The following is a 22,512-nucleotide window of genomic DNA, read 5'->3' on the forward strand; positions in this document are numbered from 1 at the left end:
TCACTTGCAACACATGAGATCCTCGCAGAGACTGCCACATAATATCTGGCACTCTGTACTTTCGAGTCTCCGCCTGCGTAGCGAGGATGCTATGGAGGCAACGCCGGTTGCGGACGAGTCGGCGTTTTCCCCATCGCGGCTAGCCGCAGCAATAATCTGAGATGATACAGCCACCTCGGGCTGAAGCGTGGCAGAGTGGATGCCGTAGGCGTGCAGGCACTCGCTCACTGTGCGGGCTTTGTCCATGAAACTGCTGATGTATTGGTCCTCGACGACGACATGAGCAGAGGCGATGGCCTTCTTCTGGTCCAGCCGCCAGATGTGCAGCTCGTGGATGGATTCGATGCCGTCGATCTGAACTTCGGGATCAGCACTGGACGTCGAGGGTTAAGGTTGAATTGTACGAACCTTTTCAAGGTCATGCTTGACGTCTTCCATGTTTACACCACGCGGAGCACTCTGGAGAAGGATCGTGCCGCTATTCTTGACGAGAGGGATCGCGGAGATGAGGATCATAAAGGCGATCCCAACACTAGTACCTGGATCCGCATAGAAACGTGCATCATAATCCGCCAACCAGATGACGAGTGCCGAGATGATGACGCCAATGTTGTTGATTGCATCTCCAATGACATGAATGAGGACACCAAGCATGCCGAGGTCGTGGCCTGGACTCTTAAGCTTGGCAACATTGTGGCGATGCTCGGCGTGCGGTCGAGGCAGCTTGTAACAAACCTGTTAGCGCCAGTGTAGAGACTTGATCACGGACTACCTTGAACTCACTTCAACAGACCCATTGGTGCCGTTGACAGTATGCTCCTGAACAGGACTGTCTGCACCCCCTGGTGGACCGTGATCGTGCTCTGTTGAGACGTTAGCCTGACATGTATGCACACTATGATTGTTGGAACACTTGGATTACCATGCAGGAACGCGGCACTGATCAAGTTCAAGCCGAGACCAACGCAGCCCATGATGAGGACCAGCTTGGGGTTTTGGACATCTATGGCCAGTGTGAGTGACAATTGTGACAACTGTCTACAAGTTTTGAACGAGTTGCCTTACGCTCAAGCGAGATGAATCTCTCGATAGACTGGAGAAAGATGCTGATGCCCAAGGCGAACAGGAAGACGCCGTTGAAGAAGGCTCCGAGAAGCCTGGCTCGGGCCCAGCCGAAAGACAAGTCTTGGGGAGAATTGCTTTGCTCTGAAATCTGCGGGAGACCGTTAATTGTCTGTCAGTGGAAATTTTGCAGAACTGACTCACTATTATGGCCACAAGGGCGACGATGAATCCGATCAAATCATTCATCTGATTGGGGGTCAGGCCAGGACAAAAATATTAAGTCCCTAGGAGTATGAGACACTGGTAGGTCTTACATAATGGAAAGCATCGGCTAACAAGGCCAACGACTTGGTAAGGAAGGCAACTGCAGGCTATAGTTAATCACCAGTTGTATCAGAGCTTGGCAATAAGATCTGACGGGAACTTACTGGCGATCTCGGCAACGAAGAATGAGAATGATATGCCAATTGTCACCATGAGCCGTCGCTTCGGGGTCAATTTGAAGAATGCCATCCTGAAACTATTCGTCTCGATTTCTCGCGAGGCTCTCCTTTCCTCTAGGTCGTCTATTTGCGTGAGCGTGCCTGGGCGATGATTGCGGCTGGATGCCAAGGAGATTGGAATTAACGTAAGGCAGGTAGGTAGATGAAAGGACAGGGTAGAATGTCGAGAACGAGGTGTCACGCAGGTCGCTAGTTCGCCGTTAACAAGTGATTGCCGCCCCGAAACGTGAGCTGTGCCAGGTGACGGATTACGTTGCGGGCGAACAGGTTTACTCTGAAGGTGGTAGAGGATGTGCAAATGAGCAAGAGAGAGAAAATAAAAAAGAATTTATAGGATCATATGGGAACACAATAATTGAAGGATACGTGAAACAGAAACAGATCAAGGGACCTGGTGACGCTTCCGCGGCGACTTTTGAGAAGGGAAGCGGCGATATATGGAAATAAGTCTGCGCTTGCTTAGGACCCAAAAAGTGTAACAAGCTTTGGCCCTGTGGGGACATTCGCCGCCGTTGCAAGGATCCTCGCTAGGTCCCGAGGCACTTATTCTCCGCGGGGAGATAGGCGCTGAAGCAACCGCCGCAAGGGGCTCGCTCGCCGCTGTCAACACCACATCATCTAGTCTTAGGTAGTTTGTGTGCTTCAGGTAGGTAGCCTCATAATTTAGGTGCCTACCTAACCTATATATGGATATACATTACCTAGGTATAGGTATCAAGTTACCTAGCAGGTAGGTGTCTAAATATAAAGAATGGGTATCTTAAGTCCCTCAGTTCGCTGCATTAGCCCCCTGAGTTGGCACTTACACTGACCCAACGCATCTCATTCTCTGTATCAACCTGCCTTTCAGCAAACACCCAAGTCTGACAAAAGGGTCCGTGTTGCCTCAAGGATGAGCAGTTTGTATGGTGACCACTCCAGTCGGGTGTCGACTTGGATCACCCACTACCTGTTTGTGTACTTGCCAACAAAGGACCGATCGGGTCTCACACGGAGCTGCCAGATGTTGTGAGTAAACGCCTGAGTGTAGGAGCGCGCTCAGGCCTTGTGCATCATCGTGAAACAACCCCCTTCAAGTGTGGCGACCACACAAACATGGCAACTGAACAAGCACGTCCCTTCTAGGGGGGTGCCACCTATTACGGGATCAAGTATTGGGTAATAAAAATAGGCCTGTGGTCACCACACTTGAAGGGGATAATTCCGGGTGATAGTTCGCTACTGGGCTACAAGATCTCCGCCGGAGTGGGGGGTGTCAAGAGCGCTGTACTTACCTTGGTGCAGGGGCTGCGTGGGGAAATCAAAGGCGGTGAACAGCCTTGCGTGCCACCACAATCAGAGCTCCCATCATTCTGCCGCTATGCATGCATCATTAGCTTCAGCGAGCCAATTCTAGCTTCTAATCGCAATTGAACTACCTTCCTCTGCATTCGCCTTGTGCACACCTCTCCGCCCTCAACTAGAGACGGGCAGCCCCAAAATGGTGATGCGATTCCTTTCTTCAGCCGGTGCCACATATGAGTTCCGCCATGCCGCTGTCCCGCAATGGTTCGTCGTCGTCGGCGCCGCGGAAGGCTCCGCACTGGTCGTCACACCTTCGCCAGTTCAGTCGAACAAGCCTTGACAAACATCTCGATGGCCCTAGATCCCCTGACACAATGTCTAGCCATTCGACAGTGCGCGAGCTTCCCCAAGGGAAGCGCAATGGCTTGGAGCGAAAATGCGTCGTGACGGTAAACGAGTCGCTCGTCAGCGAGGATGTTATGCTCAACCTCGACCTCTTCGACCATGAAATCAAGCCTGGCACCCTGATGGCCATCAATACCCTGTCTGAGAAGCCTTCCTACGGAAGCCTTCGACGACAGTCATCACAGGAAAAGTGGCCGAATCAATCAAGCCAGGAGCCGTCCAACAGCGATGGTGTTGCAGCGAGCCGATACTTGTTCATTGCCCAGGATATGCCAAAGGATCTCAAGACGAGATATCCAAAGATTGAGCTCTATGTTGCGAAACGTATAGCCGATGCTTTTGGTATGAAAAATGGCGCAAGCGTTGTTCTGACTCCGGTATGCTATGTGACATGATGATTTGTCGCCATTACGAGCCTGAGCTAATAGCACTCTGCCCAAGGTTGATGGCAGCAACCCTGCCATCGAGGCATCGCATGTCGAGCTTTCCTTCAAGGACCAGTACCTCTCGAGGTCGGATATGTGGAGGCTGACAAGGACAGAGTTGGCAGAGAGGACCGTGTACAAGGGCCAATCCATTTTGTTTCTTGGTACGATCAAAGCCAAGATCACAGCCGTCTTTGTGGAAGGCCGCAAAGTTCAGTCTGCGTATTTTGGGTCAAACACGAAACCAGTCTTCCGAAGCGAATCTGCACGGTATGTACTGTTCATCCAGATGTCAAGGGAGATGTGGGACTTCGACTCGGACGGCTCCGGCGAAATCATGTTCAACAAGGTGGTGAACGGATTTCTGCCAGCCCTCTTCAAGAAGTGGGAGGTACTGAAGGTCAAACATCTCGTGAGTATTGCCATGTTTGCTCGTGTGGAATACGATACGGGATTAAGCACGGACCTTGCGGAGAGCAACACCCTCGATGACTACTACACCGGCGTTCAGAGCTCCGGAAACAAGCGGCCCTACAAGGATTTCTACCGTATTGTGGTCAGTGAAATGGCCAGTGGCGAGTGGACCAAAATATTATACCAGCTCAAGCGAGAGTTTAACTACTTTCGCCGTGACATCAATCTCTACCACCAAACAGCGATGCAGCCGGACGGGGCACTCTCCATGGATCAGTCTGAAGGAAAGAAATCAGCGATACACCAGATCAAAGCCGAACCGTCTTTGGCTATGTACGGCAATCTCTTGGAGGCTATCAATATGGCGTCTTCCTTATTCGCCCACGACTACATCGACAGGGACTTGATGCGGACCGGTATTTCGGTCGCCGTGATTACTGCAGGGCCTGGTGTTTTCGAAGTGGAGTACGATGCCCTACTGCGAACCACAGAGGCATTGGTTGGCAATGGACTGGGGATAGATCTCATCTGCGTTCCAAAGATGCCGCTTCATTCGGTGCCCCTCTTCCGCTACCGCAATCCTCAATACCGCGATGGTCGTGCGACAACACGACCAAAGCTCTATCTCAGCTATGACAGCACTCCCAAACAGCAGACTCCGATTGTAGGGAGCTACAACAGTGCTGTGGGCTCGTTCTCTCCCAGTAAAGGTACTGATATCACTCTTAGAGGAGATTCCTTCTCTAGTCACCCTGCGAATGAGTGGTCTTATGCACTCCCGCAATGGCTTCATGTCTCTTTCTGGGATGGGACCTCGGACGACACTCTCTTCTACCAGGGCATCGCGCTTTCTGTCCTCGAGAACACCGATCAGAAGTCTCGCGAACATTTCACCATTCGCTGTCGGATGTATGACCTGCAAATGAGAAGTGTGCTCGAGACGAACGAGATCGAGACAGCTCCTCTGCACACTGATCCGTACTTCCCATCTAAGGCCATTCAGCCACTCACCACCCCCAGGCCACGCCACACGGACTTCGAAGACATGCTTGTCATCCACAACAGAAAGATCCCAGACACGCTCTACGACCATGTTTACGGCCACAGATTTGTCCCCGACAGATATGCGAACCCACAGGAGAAGATGCTATGGAAGCAGCTCCGAGAGTTTGACGAAGGCAGAGCACGTTTACCAAAGACCAGACGCTCCCGACTTCACTTGTCTGGCCGGGAGCTTGAAGAGGGAACTCGAAAGCAACTGATGGAAGACAGCACATTGTTCGGTACATCAATCGGCGACCGCCGCCCATCAGTTACAGCACACTTGTCGTCAAGTTTTACACAGAGATCTGGCGCTGAGAGACGAGAATCCATGGTTAGCGTACGCAAGGGCACTGATTTGTTAAGCACCAAAGCAACTGTGTCACCAGTCAAAGCACCCAAGTTCATGCGCCAGATCAGTCTAGGCCAGCGAGGCTTTGGCATTGCTGCGCCAAAGGCTGCTGTAGCAGAGGTCAAGGCGGAGACGGTAGCCGCGTCGAGGTCTGTGGCTCCTACGCCCCTGGCAGGACATTCGTCCAGAATGACGCCGACTAAGGGCCAAATGCGGCCATCATCTTCTGAGACTGCAGTGAGCGGGACCAGCACGCCTTCGTCGGGTAGGGTTGGATCTCATGGCTACCCTTCCGCAATAAACTCTCTTCGGGAGGGTACCCCCAGCCGACCGATCGTCATCAAAAGCGCTCAAGAAACGCTAGACGGCGTTGGTGCGATGGCTTCCGGTTCTGTCATGGCGACCACCATGACGTCTAAAACCCTCACGTCGCACGATCGAGACCTGCGATTCTCAAATGCTCTACGAGCCGAAGAGGCACAGAAGGCTGCTTCCAAGCTCTACAACTCCAAACTCCTTGCGGATGCGATCCCTGAGCTGCCCTCAACACTATCGCCGACTGCAGCCTTGTCACCTTGGTTGACCATCCTCAATCCTTCGAACCCTGCTGCAAGTAAGATCGACGACACAGCACTTTACAGCCGTTGGCAACACGTCTTTCCCCGACCGTCAGAAATGAAAGCTATGAAGTGGCGTGCTCTCTGCGCTCCTGCTGCCGTACCACTTACAACAGAATACTTCCCCACCAAAACACAATTCGAATCCGAGTACCAACAGCAGCCCTACAATATCTCCCAGGAGCTAGAAGACGAGATGAGCGAAGAGCCGAGGAGCAGAGAAGAGTTGCTCCGTGAACTAGTGAGCTTGCGGTTCTCGCAAGGATTCCAGGTTATTGTAGGTCAAGCCATCGCAAATGCCTTTGGCCAAAAGCAACTCAAGATTGCCGATGTATTCTCGCGACAGCATGCGGCAGAGGATGGCACCAGCGTTTTCATGACTGTCGGCAACATCATTCACCAGTTGTCATGTGTCAATGGAAGCGAGGTTGAGGTCAACATATATATTCGCAAATCGACCGACTCGGCATTTAGCGGCGACGGAAGGATGCCTGTGTACAAGCCGGCAATCCGCACAATCCTGGATCGGAGCTATGAGACCGCACACATTGACATTATCACCCCTCGCGTTGAGCGAAACTGGAATTACATCGATTCATATCTTGCCGGCCATCACGATGAGATGACAGAAAACCTCCGCTTCTGGAGAGCCAGATTTGTCTTCATTCCCATTCCTTGTAAGGGGCCGGCGGCTTCTGATCAGGATCAAGAAGAATGTCGGCTCGAGGGTATTCGCAGGCTTGGCCAATTATGGCAGAAGCACCGATACATCCCGCCATCCGAGCGCCGGTTTCAGAGCGTGGGGCGTGGTCAAACAAGAGATCCCAACCCGCTGGATATCGTCTACAAAACGGACGATCCCTCAGTCGTCATTGCCGCGGAGCTCGAAACACTGCCTTTGTTAGAAGGTCTGGAAGCAGGCAGCAGAAAGGGCCATCTAGTCACCAATGCTGATCAGTTTCGTAAAACCAATGTCAACATCACTGCCCTAGCTGAAGCTATGCAACAGCCTGTGGAGACAGGGGGCGTACGCATGCAGAACCGCAGGTGGCATCTCACCCTTTATCACAACTGTTTCATTGGCTCCGATATGACCAGCTGGCTGCTTGACAACTTCGAGGACTTGGATACGAGAGAGGATGCGGTGGACTTTGGAAACATGCTCATGGCTACTGAAGAGGACAGGGCGAAAGAGAGAGACAAGGAAAACAAAGATGGTGTCAGCAAAGAGGTGAGACGGGAGCCAGGCCTTTTTGTCCACGTTTCGAAACGGCATCCCTTCAAAGACGGCAACTACTTCTACCGTATCGCCGCAGACTATGCCAAACCATCGCAAGGATGGTTCAATCAAAGACGAAAGGAGCAGTCGACCCCTGCCACCCCGCTGACCGAAACGGCACCACGGGATTCTCCACGTCCAGGGGGGCCACGATCGACCTCGATTCAGGAGAATTACTCCCCGATCTCTGGCACATCGACGCCCACAACGCTGATCCCACCAGGCAAGAAACCAAGAGTTGTTCTCAGCAAGGTTATCAAGTATGATGTTGATCATCGGAAACGTTCATACCGACCCGAAAGGATCGATCTTCACTATGACCGACTCCACAACCCGGACAATTGTTACCACGTCAGGATCGACTGGATTAATGTTACGGCGAAACTGATCGAGGACGTCATCGAGTTATGGGCAAGAGAAACACTCCCATACGGGCTGCGTCTGGTTGAGGTCCCGCTTGGTGAGGCGTGCTCAATCTCTGAGACGAATCCCTTCCGGAGGCCCTATATCATTCCATTGGCCGAACGGCCGCCTAAACAGCAGCCCGTAAACTACTACGAAGCAAACTCGCTTGCGCCGCAAGCCCAGCCTGGGAAGTTCTTCTATCAGAGAGCACTGCTACGTCGTTTCGACTTCGTTCTTGACGTGGAGGCAGCATCAAATTTCCCGAGCAATGTTGATGTCAGCTATTCCTGGGGCAAGCCGGAATTCAAGTATACGCAATTCATCCACCGCTCCGGCGTGCTCCTCGCCGAGATTACAGATGAGGGCGACATCCTGATTCTCGCCAATAGAGTCTACAGTGCCAGGGCCGTGGCTGCGCGCGAAAAAGAGCAACGCTTCGAGCAACAAGGTTCAGCGGACCGGGGACTTGGTCTACCGGGGCGCGGCGTATCGGGCGGTGGGTACACTCCCTTCCCGGGACCCGCACCCGAAGCGACGCCGTTTTCGTCGCCCATCGTGAAACCCACCTTCTTCAACTCGCCCATGGTGCGACCGGCCAACACGGAGGCGCAGGCGCCCAACATCACGGTCAAAGGGGGCCCGCTACAGTCAGGGACGGCGCCCGAACCCGAATCGGTGCTGGAGCAGCTCGAGGCCTTCTGCCAGGACGCGAATGCGCTCAAGGCCTTCTACAAGGAAGCCTTTGACCAGGGCAACGAAACGGTGGCCGCGACACCGCGTGTATCGGCAGCGCCATCGACGACGCTGAGCCCAATACCAGACGCGCATATCCCCGCGCTCGGTCTGGGAGCCAGCGTGCTCGGGGGGCTCGACACCGGCATACCGCCGGCGATGAGCCCCGGGCCGCGCCTGGGCAGTCCGGCCGTGAGCCTGACACCATCGCAGCGATTTTTCAGAAGGGGGAGCGTGCAGGAGGGGATACCCGGTCAGAGCTTCAGGGACCGTTCGTAGACCGCGCTGAGGCTTTATCTGGTGTTGTATGATTATATTTTTTTGGCGTAGCGATTTGCATGTAAGCCGGGAGGCGGGAGGCCGCCCGTGGGGGGCATTTGGGCGCTCAGTGTGAGGGAAATTTGATAGTTGCTCTGTCTGCATGGTCATGTACAAGGATCCTTTCGGATCCCGATTCGCGCTCGGGGCCTACCACCTGCGTGGTGATCCCCTCCACGGGACATATAGAATCTGGAGTTGTCTTCCACCACGTTACCAAGTAGGTAGTTAAGAATGCTACATAGGGGCAAAGCGGGCTCAGCCACAGTGGTACGCGCCTGATTCGTTGGCTACTGTTCTTTCAGACCTGATCTTTGATGCGGTGAGGCCAGATGACCAACCGTTGGCAGGATAGGTATCAAGCGAATAGGAGGCACAGGAAGCGATGCTGGGGGTGAGTTGGATGCGCGATGCTGCACTGTACCCTGATGCCACACGTGTTGGTCAAGCTAGGTACTTGTAGTAAATATATCCATGCGCATATCTTGCAGTGACGCGCCTTAATTGCGCCCTGCAACATGTCAGTATTTACATACCAACATACCTACCTACTCCGTACTTGCGAACAGGCTTCATCCTTAGCGTATTGATCGTCGCTTTTTCGCCAAGAGAGCAATATTACAGAGGATATTTGGGGCCAAGGCGCCAAGAAAGCTTGGGAGGGTAATACCCGCATCCCCCAAGAATGCCCAAGAGATCTTGACTGCGCCGAGCCATCTTGGCTCTTTGCTTGATCTGACATCGGCCTCGTCTGGTGGTACCCGTTGCTTGGGCATTGTCGTCACCACCGACGGAGGGTGTCCATTTGAGGGCTTTTGGTGCCAGTATGCTCGGGTGCGACAACGTTGACGGAGTTGGTGAAGCACGGCGACGTCATGGCGCGGAATCAAAAGGTATCGATTCCAGGGAAATGGTGTGTGTTGTGTGGGAGGGTGGACGGGCAGCCATGGGACACTCTGGAGCGCCGCCGGTAGTTGAAGGACGGACCAGGGATGAATGACAGCACACTCGCCTCACGGACGGCCATCATGGATATCGAGACCAAGGCCAGGGCGATCAATCGACCGGCGGCATCTGCCTGCCCATTGGATGACTGCAGTCGAGCTCTGAGCTGTCCCTTTGAGCGACCCGACTCCAGTTACTAGGGAGAGTACCACGAGCGAGATGTGACTGTGGTGGTCAAAGGGAATGAATTCATGTTTGCTTTGAGTCCGCGGCGGCCCATTTGTCTGTTTGCGGTAAAGCGAAGTAGAGTCGGTCCTCTCTTCAGCTGAGGTAGGTACCTCCTTGGTGGCCTAGGCGAGATGGGCCAGCAAGCGCGCAAGCTGCCCCTTGTGTGCAATCCAACACATCGTCATCCATATCCCATACTAGGGCGCAAACAAGCGTAGGTACCTTGATGACAGTAGGCATAGTAGGGAGGTACCTGACCAGCAGCGATCGACAAGGGGCGTTGCTGCTCGGGAGATGAAATTGCATGTAGGTAGTCTGCATTGGGATCAATCAATATCGGCAGAAGCAGCTTCCCCCTGCTGAAACGCTGTTAACCTTTTTTACCTTAATACCTTATTCGTGGCTGCCGACGCTGGGGATGCGAATCTTGCTTTTCTTTTGTTTCCCCAAGTAGAGCACCCGGGATACTTTACTTCGATCCATCCCACTCCCCGTCTCTCCTGCTCTGCGTGTCACCGCTTTACTCTTCTTTTCTCTCTCCCTCCCCTCTCACGCACTCCTACACGTATATCTCCGTGCTACTTTTGGAACTCGACTCTAGACCCTCTGGTTGTCGTGGTCACTCCCCAACGCGTCTCACAGGCATCACGACAGACGCGCAGTATAAATTCACCAGATCTCCTCCTACCAGCTTTGTTCGATTCAAGGCCACGACTCCCTCCATCGTCGGAAGCCGAAAGCAGCCAAGTCCAAACGGCACGACAAGTCAATCACAACATAGCTTCAAAGCGAACGGCACGACGACAGTCAGCCTGCGAGGCAGAAAAGCATTTCACATTCAGCAAGCCCACATCCGCAATTTTCGACTCTGTCCGGCCAGTTTCACTATTTCGAGCAGTCCAGGCGCGGCGCGGAATAGCGTGCAGTAACTTGACTCGGCGGCCTCCGACCAGAGAGATAACTGGATAATTACATGCACCAGAGCGAGCTCCCCGTTTCGCTTATTTAGAGACCATCTCGCCTGTGGTGCGTCAACAAGTCGCGGGCCCGCCCCAAAGTCCAACGCAGCTAGGCCGAGGAAGCGGCAAGAAAACTGGACTGGAACGATGGCGTGTAGGTTAATTCCCCCTTTCCACACCATCTCTTTTCTTTTTACCTAAGTTATTTCCATACATTCATTCACCCATGGTCCATGGGGGGATTGAATGAGCCCTGCACTTTGCTCGCTAAACTCCCTTCCCCACACTAAAAACACGCGCCCCGTTCGTTGGCAATTCCCGGGCAGCAATACCCACCTGCACCTTAGCACGCTCACTTCGATACTTGATACCACTTCACCATTTCCATAGGTGCTGCATCCTCGTCACCACTCCAGGCTAGCTCGCACCACTCACTCCTCCTGCTGCTCACCTGCTTCCTTTTCTTCTTCTTCTTCGGTGTGCACAGCCCTCCCTTTTTGTGGCTTTCATTTCACTTCACTGCAGATATCCTTACTCTTACTTCTTCTTGTTCTGTATCGCTGTTGTATCTTTCCAGGGGAGCACTCGAGCAGTGTTCTCTTTGTCTCCCCAAATCTCATATTTAAAACCCGAGACCAATCGTTGCGGCCCATTCCCTACCCTCCTGCCACAGTCGTCATCCGTTCGGCCTGTGTTCCCCAAACTCCCCGGGAAATGGCATCATAGCCCTGCGTCTGACCAAGACCTCATTTATTAACCATTATGGAGGCTCCAGTCAGTCATTATCATATCAAGCGCCAAGCGCACACCCTTAGTCGCCAGGAAACCGACGCGCGCTTCAGCCCCTTCGCGCACATCCAATGGCGCAAGAAAAACAACCGGAGCGAAACATTCCCGCGGGATGTCGAGGCCCAGCGCCAAGTAGATCGAGACGAGACCCAAGACGTCGGGTCGCCTATCGAACATGCTCAGACCGCCCCCACGTCTTACCTGTCGGGTGCAAACAATGACATCCACGCCGAGCAACTCGAGCGGTCCAAGGAGGAGGACGTGCCAGATCCTACGGGGAGCAGCGGTGGCCAGTATAGCGGCGAGACGGAGCTGAACGACCACTTGACGCCTACCAACACGACCTCTGGCATGAGGAAACGCGGCGTGGCTGGATCCTCTGCATCGCCGACGGGAGAGGCTCGGGAGAATGCCGAGGATGAGAAGAAGGGCAAGAAGAAAAAGGACCATAGGCTGTTCAAGCATGTCGAGCCCAAGGAGCCATTCACGGTTGGCAACCAGCTGCAGAGGACCTTTCTGAATTCGTGGATCAACATACTCCTCTTCGCGGCCCCTGTCGGCATTGGCCTCCACTTCACCTCTGTCGATCCCGTCGCCATTTTCGTTGTCAACTTTGTTGCCATCGTTCCCTTGGCTGCTATGCTGAGTTTCGCTACCGAGGAAATAGCGCTCCGGACCGGCGAAACTCTTGGTGGCCTGCTCAATGCCACCTTTGGCAATGCTGTCGAGCTGATTGTCGCCGTCATGGCCTTGGTTAAAAAGCAGATCGTCATCGTCCAGACGTCTCTCATTGGCAGTATCCTCTCCAACTTGCTCCTTGTTATGGGCATGTGCTTCTTCTTTGGTGGACTTAGAAGACAGGAGCAGTTCTTCAACACCACGGTGGCGCAAACTGCCGCCAGTCTGCTGGCCTTGGCTGTCGCCGGAGTCATCGTCCCCACCGTCTTTGACGTGGCCAGCATCACCTCGGTCGCCGATGTTGCCGCCCTTTCCCGCGGCACATCTATTATCCTGCTCTTCGTCTACGGCGGTTATCTCTTCTTCCAGCTCAAGACCCATCAAGCGGTCTTTGCGGAGGAGAGTCAGAAGGTGCCTGCCAAGCCTTTCAAGCACTCCAAGGACATCAAGCAGGGCTTGGCCAACCCAGTGGGCCTGATCGCCCATGGCGTCTCGGGCCATGAGGACAATCAGCGTCTCTCCAGGATGCTGATGCAGCCGCCCATAGATGAAGAAGAAGGCGAAGAGCCGCAACTGCACTTCTTCGTAGCCCTTGGGCTTCTCACTGGTTCCACTGTCGTCATCGCTTTTTGTGCCGAGTTTCTCGTCGACAGCATCGATGATGTGACCACCCGGGGCCACATCAGCAAGGAGTTCCTAGGTCTGATCCTCCTTCCCATTGTCGGCAATGCTGCCGAGCACGCTACCGCAGTCACTGTCGCCATCAAGGACAAAATGGATCTCGCCATCGGTGTCGCCATCGGCTCGAGCATGCAGGTTGCCTTGTTCATTATCCCCCTCCTGGTTGTCATTGGTTGGGGTATGGGCCTCGACGACATGTCCTTGAGCTTCGATATCTTCCAGGTCGCCGTGTTGTTTGTCTCCGTGCTGCTCGTCAACTACCTGATTGCGGACGGCAAGAGCCATTGGCTCGAGGGCATGCTTTTGATGTGCCTGTACTGCATTATTGCCGTTTGTTCATGGTGTAAGTCTTTGTGCAACTTGACCCTTGTGCATCTTATCTCAGTGCTAATTCTTCTGACAGGGTATCCGGCCAAGGAGAGCGCGAGCGAGTAACGAGGCTTCTACTCGAAGGTGCCTTTCATTTGGCAAATATGGCTCGCACCAATACGTTGCATATCAACATTTTCTTCTCCTTTGTACAAAGTTCAACGCATATGTAATAATACCCTTCGCGGCGACCTGCTACTTTTACGACCAGGAAATGGATTCAAATAAATCAGGCTTGGAAGCATATAGACTCTTGTCAGCAATGAAGAATAAAGTCTGGAGGCAGCCGATCGACTTTGCAGTGAGCACTAAATGACCTTTCCCTGGACGACCAGCCAGGCGTGACACCAAAGTGGTACGGCTCCGAACGGTGCAGGTTTTCAGTTCGAGGCCATGATGTCACTGGGGCTCTACTATTATTCAGTGAAACGTTTTACCATCTTTTAGCGACAATATGGGCAAGGGAATGTATGTCCATGTGCAAAGAGGACTGGACTCGAGACTAAGTGTATTGAGAATGAGCGACTGTGGTAAGAAAAAGATAAACCTCTCATCCAACTCTAACGAATAGAGATCTAATAGAGACAAGCAAAATAGGGGCCGCGACATATACAAGTGACCGCCAACTCATCGACCCGAGCCTGGCCCCAAGAACTCCGGAAATAGGGATGGATATGCATACGAGAGACACAAAGAGAACCTGGCCACTGGGCCTTTACTTCTTCATGGGCTGGTCGTTCATCAGCCGCTTCATAAGCGGGGTGAACTTGCCGTCGGGGGCCATGAGCTGGGCAGCGGGGCTGACAAAGTTGTCGGCGACGTGGGCCATGCAGCCGAAGAAGGCGTACTCCTCGACGAAGCCCTGGTGGTCCATCCAGTCGGCCATGTCGGCGGTGAAGGCGTTGACCTGGTTGCCGTCGCGGCTGATGCTGGCGATCTCGCTGACAAAGAGGGGCAGCTTGAACTCGTTGTGCAGGCCCTCGAGGTACTTCTTGCAGGCGCCGGCGTCGGTGCCGTACCAGTGGCAGCCGAGGAAGTCGGGCTTGTCGCCGCCGATGGCGCCCATGAACTCGCGCAGCCACTTGTGGCCGGCGTCGTCGGAGGCGCAGCTGGGCCCCACGAGCTTGACGTTGCCGTGGCCCCGGCGCAGGGGCAGCATCTTCTGCCGCCAGAGCTGCGCCGCCTGCTGCGGGCTGCAGGGGATGCGCTCGGGCTCGTTGAGGAAGAGCACCTTGATGGGCTTGCTGCCGGCGGCGCCGATGACGGCCTGGAAGTTGCGGTAGTCCTCGGAGCCGTCCTGGAGCTGCGCCGGCGTGCGCGCCTGCGGGTAGTACGGCAGCCGGCCCTTGAGCTCCGGCGGCGCCCACGTGTTCCAGTTGGCGACCGACCGGAAGGGCCCGTTGAAGTTGAGCTGGTCGATGGCGCCCGGGCGGTCGCGCGTGTTGGTGTAGTCCCAGAGGAGGCAGCGCTTGCGGATGACCATTTTGACTTTGACTTGACGAGGTCTAACGAAACGAGAATGTATATATGGCAACAAATGGGAGTTTTGACGATGCTCTGGTTACAAGGTGTTCTTTGGGCTTTGAGGGGGGGGGGGGGCTTTGTGCTTTCGACTTGTGATGAAGACTTCTTCTGTTCCACACTCTCTCAGATCAGCGACGGGAAGATTCTGGGCATATATATATATGTATATGTGTGTGTGTCTCTCTATGGGTGTGCAGACACATAACTTCAGAGCCATCGTGGGTATCGTGGCGCCCGCTTGCGTACGCTGGCCGCAATTGATTGATGGAACCTCAGTCTGACCAGAAGCATCCTCTCTGCTTTTCCACGCTGTCTGTCACCTGGTGAGTTTCTGCTTAGAGTCGAGAAACGAGGCTGGCTGCAATGGCTTAGTGTGTGAGGTGAGCGAGAGATTCTATCCTTGGAAGAAGGGCAACTGACCAGTGACGTAAGCCCGGCCGGTCGCGTTTGTGAAGAGTCGCTAGCTGGGGCAAGTCAGATCTCACCTTTTCCCAATCTCTCGTCACATTATGGTTGTGTCTAGATGCGCCACTGGGCTGATGGCAGACCGGGCCTCAGCAGGGAAAAAGAAGGGTATGCTGACCTCGGGTGTCAGATCTTGTCAGGGGTGCACTTCTCACAGGGTGATTGAATATGAAGGGAAAAAAAGATGTTCTGGTACGCAGCAGGTCCGCTCGGACACCACCGCTCGTTCTATTGGGTAGATCCTATAGATAAATCAAAGGGAAGAAATCGCTCCCCGAGGCCGCGATCATGAGGCTCATGTCAAGCCCCCTGGCTCAGCCTTGTACCCCCTTCAGGAACTCTATCCGCCCGTCAGCAAAGCCGCATGCACATTCCCGCGCCTCCCCCGCCGCCATCAACCAGTTCACTTCTTCTTGCCGCCCCTCCTCGCAGGCCTCGCGTTCTTCTCCCGCCTGAGCTCCTGGACCCTGCGCGCCTTGCGGATGTCGTGCTCGTTCTTGAGCTCGCGCTTGCTGCCCTCGCCGTCCCTGAACTTGCCGATCCTCTTCTCCCTGGCCTCGGCCACGCGCTTCTTGCGCACGTGGTAGTCGTCCCTGTACTTGTCGGCCTCCTTGGGCGCTTGCTCCTTCTTGTGCTTGTAGCGAGGGCCGCCGCTTCCCAGAGGTCCGCTGCTGCCGGGGGCGGCCGACGAGACCTGGCGCGCCAGGCCGGCCTTCTCGGCCTCGCCTACCTGCGGCATGCGGCCCAGGCGGTTGGCCCTCTTCCACTTGTCAAAGCGCCCGCTCTGGAACGACGCCGCGATCTTGACGCCGCTCTCGCCGCGGATCATCTTGGCACCCTTGGTGCCGTCCTCGTCGTTGGCTCGCGCGACGTACTTGGAGTTCTTCTTGTCCCAGCGCATCTTGGACCGCGTCGGGACGCCGAAAGCCTTGGCGGTATCGTCGTTGGTCAGATCCATGGTGGCATCTCTTGCCGCCTCCACAAAGTTGGAGCCCTGAGTGCCTGAGTGCACGCCGTACCCGCGCTCCTCTGCCGCGTTGGTCGTGCGTGGTGTGTACGACAGGAAGAATTCGGGGTCTTGCCATGAGTTCTCGCCCTTGCTCTTCTTGTTGTGAGCGGCATTGCTAGAGACCGTGACCTCGAGCTCCGAATCTGAGGCTTCCTCCTCTGATGAATCCGAATCAAATGTAGCCAATGCATCACTAGTCTCCTCAGTCGCTTTTGGCAGATTCTCGTCATCAAACTCAGAGTCTTCATTAGCCATCTCCTCATCTCCTCCGTCTTTCTCCTCGTCAGCCTCGGCTTTCTTTCGCGGCTTCAGTTTGGCCCTCATGTTCTTGACAACTTCCGCAGCCTCGTTGCGCACAAATTTCTTGCCTTGAAGACCAATCTCGAAAATAGTTTCTTGAGGCTTGAAACCACTGATGACGGCGAGCATGTTCGCTCGGGCTTGCTCCGTAGCATTGTCAAGATCCCCAAAAAGTGGGTGCAATTGCGTCCAAGCCTTGGTAGCGACAGCTTCTCTCGACCTCTTTGCACTCTGGCTGGAAGCAGAAGTCCGTGTTCTGAAGTACTGTTTCTCAGCCTTCAGTGAGACATCGCGTAGTGAATTGATATCCACATTGTCTCCAAGGAGCTTCTGGAGCCACTCAACCTGGGATTCGACTTGGTCCCGGGGTAACGCACCGACGACGACATCCTCAGCGAAGTTGACCGACGTTCCGCTCTCCCGGCCAATGACTAGTCTTTTGCCCAAGAAAAGCTGTAGGTCAAGCAAGTAAGGCGCGTCAGTCTCCCGCACAAGACTGTAACTCCAACCCCGCTGGCCGGCACGAGCAGTACGACCAACCCGATGAATGAACACCTTGGGCTGGGGAGGGAAGTCGTAATTGATGACGTTGGCCAACACGGGGATATCGATACCTCGAGCAGCCAGATCCGTCACCACCAGGATATTAGTCCTACCCCGACGGAAATCGTCAACGTTGATTTTCCGCGCTGTCTGGTCGAGAGAGCCGTAGACGTAGGATACCGCAAATCCAGATTCCCGCAGGATAGCGGCGATGTATTCGACATGATGCTTCGTCGCCGTGAAGATGATGGTCGAATGCTCAGTCGGTTTCTCCTTTTGATTCGGCCTATACTCACGTTTCCTTTTCTTGGATGGCTTTTCTGACGTCTCCTCCTGCACGCCCTCTGGCAAGCCCGTGGGCATCTTGATGACCTCGTGAAGTATATGTAGTAGCGCTCCTTCCTTCTCGGCCCCCTTGACAGACAAGAATGCGCTCTCGAGATCCGGCGATATCTTGCTTTCTGCGTCCAGCCTGACCAGGCTAGGATCTTGGAGGCCGGCACGCGCAAACTCGACCAAAGAAGTAGGCAGAGTAGCAGAAAACAGCAGCGTTTGCCTCGAAAGTGGCAGAGCATGGAGAATCTCTGTGAGCTGGGCCGCGAAGCCCATCTCGAACAGCCGATCGGCCTCATCAAACACGACGTATTGTATGGAAGACAGGTCCAGAGACATCTCGACCTTCAAATGGAGAAATCTACCGGGAGTCGCGATGATGATATCGGGGTTGGTCGCCATGAAACCGAACTGCTCCTCCAGGCTGTCACCACCCACCAGCAGCACCGTCCTAAGATCGGTGCCCTTGCCGAATTCTTTGACAACCTTCAACGTCTGGAGGGCCAGCTCACGAGAGGGTGACATGATGACCGCTCTCGCTCCAACTCTGGCGCTGTGCGTTCTCAGGCGCTCGATCATCGGGATGACGAAGGCAGCAGTCTTTCCGGAACCAGTACGCGCCATGCCGACGACATCTTTCCGGTCCAGGATCAAGGGGATCGTTTTGCGCTGGATTGGGGTCGGAACAGAGAAGCCCTTGCGAGTGATGGACTGCAACAGCTTCGCGTTGAGACCCATGGCCTGGAAGCCTCCGCCCTTCTTGACCGTCTTGCCCTTCAGATTTGTGTTCTTTCGGAAGGAAGCCGCTTGCTTCAAGGCAATGAACGCCGCATCTCCGTCGTTGCCACCGTCTTCACCATCGCCTGCGGCATCCAAGATCCCGCCCATGTCCAAGTCGAAGCTGTCATGGACAACCTTGCCTTTGCCTTTGCCATTGCTCTTGCTCGTCTCGACGTCGTCGGTGTAGAGGGAGTCGAGAATGTCCATCTCGTTCTCCGACATGGCCGGAGAAGCTGCGCGGCCACGCATGTTGAGTTCGTGGTGTATGTTACACCTGGCGACTCGACAAAGAATGGTTTTGGCAGAAAAGAAAAAGCCGGTCTGGTATGGCTACAGAGAGCCTTCGTGAGGAAGTGGTTCACAAGCCCAAGAATTGCTGTCTCTGCGCTATCGTCCCGTTATCATGGACCAGATCCCCGAATTTTTTTTCTTATCTGAGACGTGGGGCGGCTTATCGCTTTATCTTATCGGGGGCTGGCGCGCATGGGCGCATGGTGCGCAGCCAACAACGCCAGCCTGCTGTCACAACCGCATCTCATCATCTCTCGGTTGCAACTGTCGTGTGCTTTGGCGAAATTGACTAGTTGCTACTACGACACTTGGGATTTCAGCATCCTACTGGAACGCACTTGATAATCAGACAAGACCTCGATAATGGCGTCGGCATCGCCATCAACGGAGGAAAAGCCCGTTGACACGCGGGATGCGCTTGACATCCTCGAGTCTGAGACCAAGGAGGCTACGAAGGATGCCGAGATTAATCGCATTCTGAATGCATTCAGACTTGATGCGTAAGTCACTCACCTCCGCGATCTCTCTGCCTCAGTCGACTTTCAATGCTGACCCTGCACTAGTTATGCTGTCCTCGGCCTGCAGCCCGGCGTTCCCGACTCCGACATCAAGGTCACCTACCGCAAGAAATCACTGCTGATCCATCCCGACAAAACCCGCAACCCTCTAGCACCCGACGCCTTTGACCGTCTCAAGAAGGCCCAGACCGAGCTCCTGGATGAGAAGCATAGGGAGAAGCTTGACGAGGCCATCGCCGACGCCCGCACCCTGCTCATGCGCGAGAAGAAGTGGACGGCCGACAGCCCCGAGACGCGCACCGACGAGTTCAAGCGCCTCTGGGCGGACAAGACCAAGTTCGTGCTCATCGAGAACGAGCAGAGGCGGCGGCGACAGATGAAGGCACAGATGCAGGAGGAGGGACGGGAGCAGAGGCGCGAGGAGGAGGAGATCGAGCAGCGGAAGCGCAAGAGGCAGCACGAGCAAGACTGGGAGGCTACGAGAGATGTTCGGATCAACAGCTGGCGACAGTTCCAGAAGGGGAAGTCCGGCAGCGCCGACGGCGGCGGGAAGAAGAAGAAGAAGCTCAAGCCCATTGGCTGAAAGCACTCTGCGGTGTTGGTGCATGGCTAATGATTTTTTGCTTTGATTTTTACTAGATGCCACGAGCCGGCGTATTGGGATGACTCGGCGCAGGGAAGCCGAACAGAGTCACCGTGAGTTTGATTGTCTTCAGAAGATTCCATGCTGTGTTCTCCTAACCTATCCTCAGCGCGAGGGAACGCTCCAGCCGCGGATTAGATTACATGGCCACGATATCAAATAGATATGGATATATGGCTTCAAGCAGCTTTCGATTGCCGCAAGATGGTGAGCTGTCACCTAGGATTCGTCTTTGAACCCAACTAATCAAACATAAACGGTTGTCACCGCCATCGAGAACATTTCTGTGATGAGGTCCTTCACTCCGTCCCGGGACTTCTCAGTGCCCTGAGGCTGACCCTTGTTCCGCAGGAGTCTGTTTCCGGGACTCCTTTTCACTCTTGGACGTGTCACTGTCCGCTGCTGTCGACCCTTTCTTACCTTTCGTGGCAGCTGCGTTATCCCTCTTCCCTTTGATGCAAAACAAGTCGTCTGCAAATTTGTGTGGTGCTTGTAGTTTGGATGCAGCATCATCACAGCCTCCGACCTGCTGTTTGAAATCCGCAGTGTATTTCAGGGCGGTCGAGTCTAGCTCTCCCAAGGTCACTTTGTTGCCAGCCCAGCCTATCAGTGGCAGCTCGCTAAATGGTGCCAGCGACCCTTTGTTAGGAAGATGCTCGAGGAGAGACCCGGGCACCAGGTCGGCCTCGCTCACATCTTCATGATCGCCTTCCAGCTCCTTGTCATATTCTTCGGGCGGCGTGTACAGTTCGGTATGGATTGTCGCGATTTTGCTCGCAGTAGTTTTGCCCGGATACAAGGTCCAGTAGCCTCGCGCTCTGCATAGCCTCAAGACATGCTCGAGCCAAGCTGGGTACTTCTTGCTCACAACCTTGGCCGCTAGAAGCGGGGGTGGTTGCTCAAGGGCTTGCTCCTTGTTTAGTAAGTGGGACACAAAGCTGTGCATCTCAACCCATCGTTGCCCCAAGAACAGCATCGCATTGCTGTTAGGCGCCTGCCATAAAAAGTTGACGACCTCGTCGACCTTGGGCTTGGAGCCTTTGGTATCAACAAGAGGCGACGGTGGGGCAAAGGCAGTAGAGGCATCTATGTTCGTAGAAGGCAGGTCCAGGCTGATGCCAAAGAGCCGCTGGTCCCATTGTTCGACCAGAGCCGTGTTCGAATACCGATAATGAAGCACTGTGTACTTGAGGTCTAAAAAGAAGTGAGCAGGAGGTCTCGGGCGGCGAAGGCAGATTGAAGACATACAATTCAAGAAGTTCGGAGAGACCTCTACCTGAGGGGAGAGGACGAGAACATGGGAATGTTGGGGATCAACTGGCCAGAATGATTCGAGGAACCGAGCCGAGCTTTCATCCTCACTCACCCCGTGTCGGGGTATCCGATGACGGAGCGACAGCAATCGAGCATTGCTCGGGTTCTGAACTCGTTTTGGAGGCCACTGGAAGGACTCTAGGAACTTCTCAGTAGGCGGGTCGATCTCCCGGGGAAGCTCAATGGTGAGATGCGGAATCGAGCCTGCGGAGAAGTCGACAGAGCTCAAAGAGCGCAGCAATCTAATAAGACTCCCAGATGCGTCCGGAGGGGCGTGGATCAGGATGTCGATGCTGACTTGATTCCAAGCTGCAAGTGAGGCACTTTCCAGCCTCGTCATCCAAGTCAGCTCTTTGGCAGCGTTGCGAGGCACTTCGATCAATGTCATCTTGGAAATCTCTGCCTGTTTCCGCATGCCCTTTTTGAAAAATGGCTCTTCTGTGTCTGAACCGTCGACGATGACAGCTTGTGGGTGCATATACATTTGTATATGATCTGCGCAAAAGTCAGTCAGCATCTCATTCTTGGCCTCTCGATCCCAAATCTACCTACACAAAGCGCGAGCACTGCTGCTCTCAAGCCGATCATCTGTGGAAATAGTCGAGGCATCGGGCCTTGCATCTGCGGGCCATTAGAAAGTCGAGTTCTGCGTGAGAATGACCCTTGGGCATGCGCCTACGTACCATGGAAGATGATCTGGCACGACTCGTCGACCCCATTGACCTTCCCCAGCTCCGTTATACTGATATCACTTCTGCTCATAAGCGCAAAGTGGACGTAGTTCAGCCGCTCGGCGCCCATCGAGCATGCCAATGGCAACAGTGTTGCAGCACTCTTCAAACTTGCCGCCGCAAAGAGCACGTTCTTATTGTTCAAATAACCTCCTCTGGTGCCTGTGATCCCGTGCAGAGACGAGGCAAGGTTCAGGAATCGTAGAGGCCCATTGTAACTATGATCTTTCGAGGACGCGGCCGTGGGTGTCTTTGGGGTTCTCCCACGCGGTGGCGGGGCCGGCTTTGCAGGGAAGTCGGTCTTCAGGTCGCTATGATCGCTAGGGTGGTAGTAGGACGGGCGTCGATGATCCCTCACACCCAGGTCAGTCGGTATGTTCTTTATGAACAGATACACAGCAAGACCAATGATCAAAGCAATGAACAATCGCTTCACGGACTTGCGTGGAGGAACACGCGCAGGGGCCCAGCCTTTCGGCCGCAGGATATGCTTGGAGGCCTGGTGGTCGTCATCCTTCTTGCCCAGCTCTTCGTCGGTTAGGAAAAATGACTGCATCATGGACCGGAGCAGT

The 22,512-nt window shown here is 54.4% G+C and overlaps 7 protein-coding genes across 7 annotated transcripts; 3 read left to right on the forward strand and 4 right to left on the reverse strand.

Annotated features, from left to right (window-relative positions):
* Positions 1-1,578, reverse strand: E0L32_010748 (uncharacterized protein; the record flags this gene model as incomplete). The annotated part of the gene is made up of 8 exons (XM_031133400.1): positions 1-354; positions 409-735; positions 784-863; positions 923-1,003; positions 1,066-1,213; positions 1,267-1,311; positions 1,380-1,429; positions 1,494-1,578. 8 exons carry the CDS (start codon positions 1,576-1,578, stop codon positions 1-3), a joined length of 1,170 nt encoding a protein of 389 aa, XP_030989037.1.
* Positions 1,579-3,226: 1,648 nt separating this feature from the next.
* E0L32_010749 (uncharacterized protein) lies at positions 3,227-8,801 on the forward strand (the record flags this gene model as incomplete). Its single annotated transcript, XM_031133401.1, has 2 exons — positions 3,227-3,634; positions 3,699-8,801. 2 exons carry the CDS (start codon positions 3,227-3,229, stop codon positions 8,799-8,801), a joined length of 5,511 nt encoding a protein of 1,836 aa, XP_030989038.1.
* A 2,933-nt stretch (positions 8,802-11,734) lies between these two features.
* On the forward strand, positions 11,735-13,555 carry E0L32_010750 (uncharacterized protein; the record flags this gene model as incomplete). The annotated part of the gene is made up of 2 exons (XM_031133402.1): positions 11,735-13,463; positions 13,524-13,555. The coding sequence occupies 2 exons, from the start codon at positions 11,735-11,737 to the stop codon at positions 13,553-13,555; spliced, it is 1,761 nt and encodes a 586-aa protein (XP_030989039.1).
* A 649-nt stretch (positions 13,556-14,204) lies between these two features.
* E0L32_010751 (uncharacterized protein) lies at positions 14,205-14,972 on the reverse strand (the record flags this gene model as incomplete). Its single annotated transcript, XM_031133403.1, has 1 exon — positions 14,205-14,972. One exon carries the CDS (start codon positions 14,970-14,972, stop codon positions 14,205-14,207), a length of 768 nt encoding a protein of 255 aa, XP_030989040.1.
* Positions 14,973-15,881: 909 nt separating this feature from the next.
* On the reverse strand, positions 15,882-18,692 carry E0L32_010752 (uncharacterized protein; the record flags this gene model as incomplete). The annotated part of the gene is made up of 1 exon (XM_031133404.1): positions 15,882-18,692. One exon carries the CDS (start codon positions 18,690-18,692, stop codon positions 15,882-15,884), a length of 2,811 nt encoding a protein of 936 aa, XP_030989041.1.
* A 405-nt stretch (positions 18,693-19,097) lies between these two features.
* Positions 19,098-19,835, forward strand: E0L32_010753 (uncharacterized protein; the record flags this gene model as incomplete). The annotated part of the gene is made up of 2 exons (XM_031133405.1): positions 19,098-19,234; positions 19,298-19,835. 2 exons carry the CDS (start codon positions 19,098-19,100, stop codon positions 19,833-19,835), a joined length of 675 nt encoding a protein of 224 aa, XP_030989042.1.
* A 379-nt stretch (positions 19,836-20,214) lies between these two features.
* On the reverse strand, positions 20,215-22,496 carry E0L32_010754 (uncharacterized protein; the record flags this gene model as incomplete). The annotated part of the gene is made up of 4 exons (XM_031133407.1): positions 20,215-21,089; positions 21,144-21,704; positions 21,762-21,830; positions 21,893-22,496. The coding sequence occupies 4 exons, from the start codon at positions 22,494-22,496 to the stop codon at positions 20,215-20,217; spliced, it is 2,109 nt and encodes a 702-aa protein (XP_030989043.1).
* Between the last annotated feature and the right edge of the window lie 16 nt (positions 22,497-22,512).

The sequence above is a fragment of the Thyridium curvatum genome (genome assembly GCF_004353045.1).
Source record: "Thyridium curvatum strain D216 chromosome Unknown NODE_90_length_160628_cov_78.948000, whole genome shotgun sequence".
Lineage (NCBI taxonomy): Eukaryota > Fungi > Ascomycota > Sordariomycetes > Thyridiales > Thyridiaceae > Thyridium > Thyridium curvatum.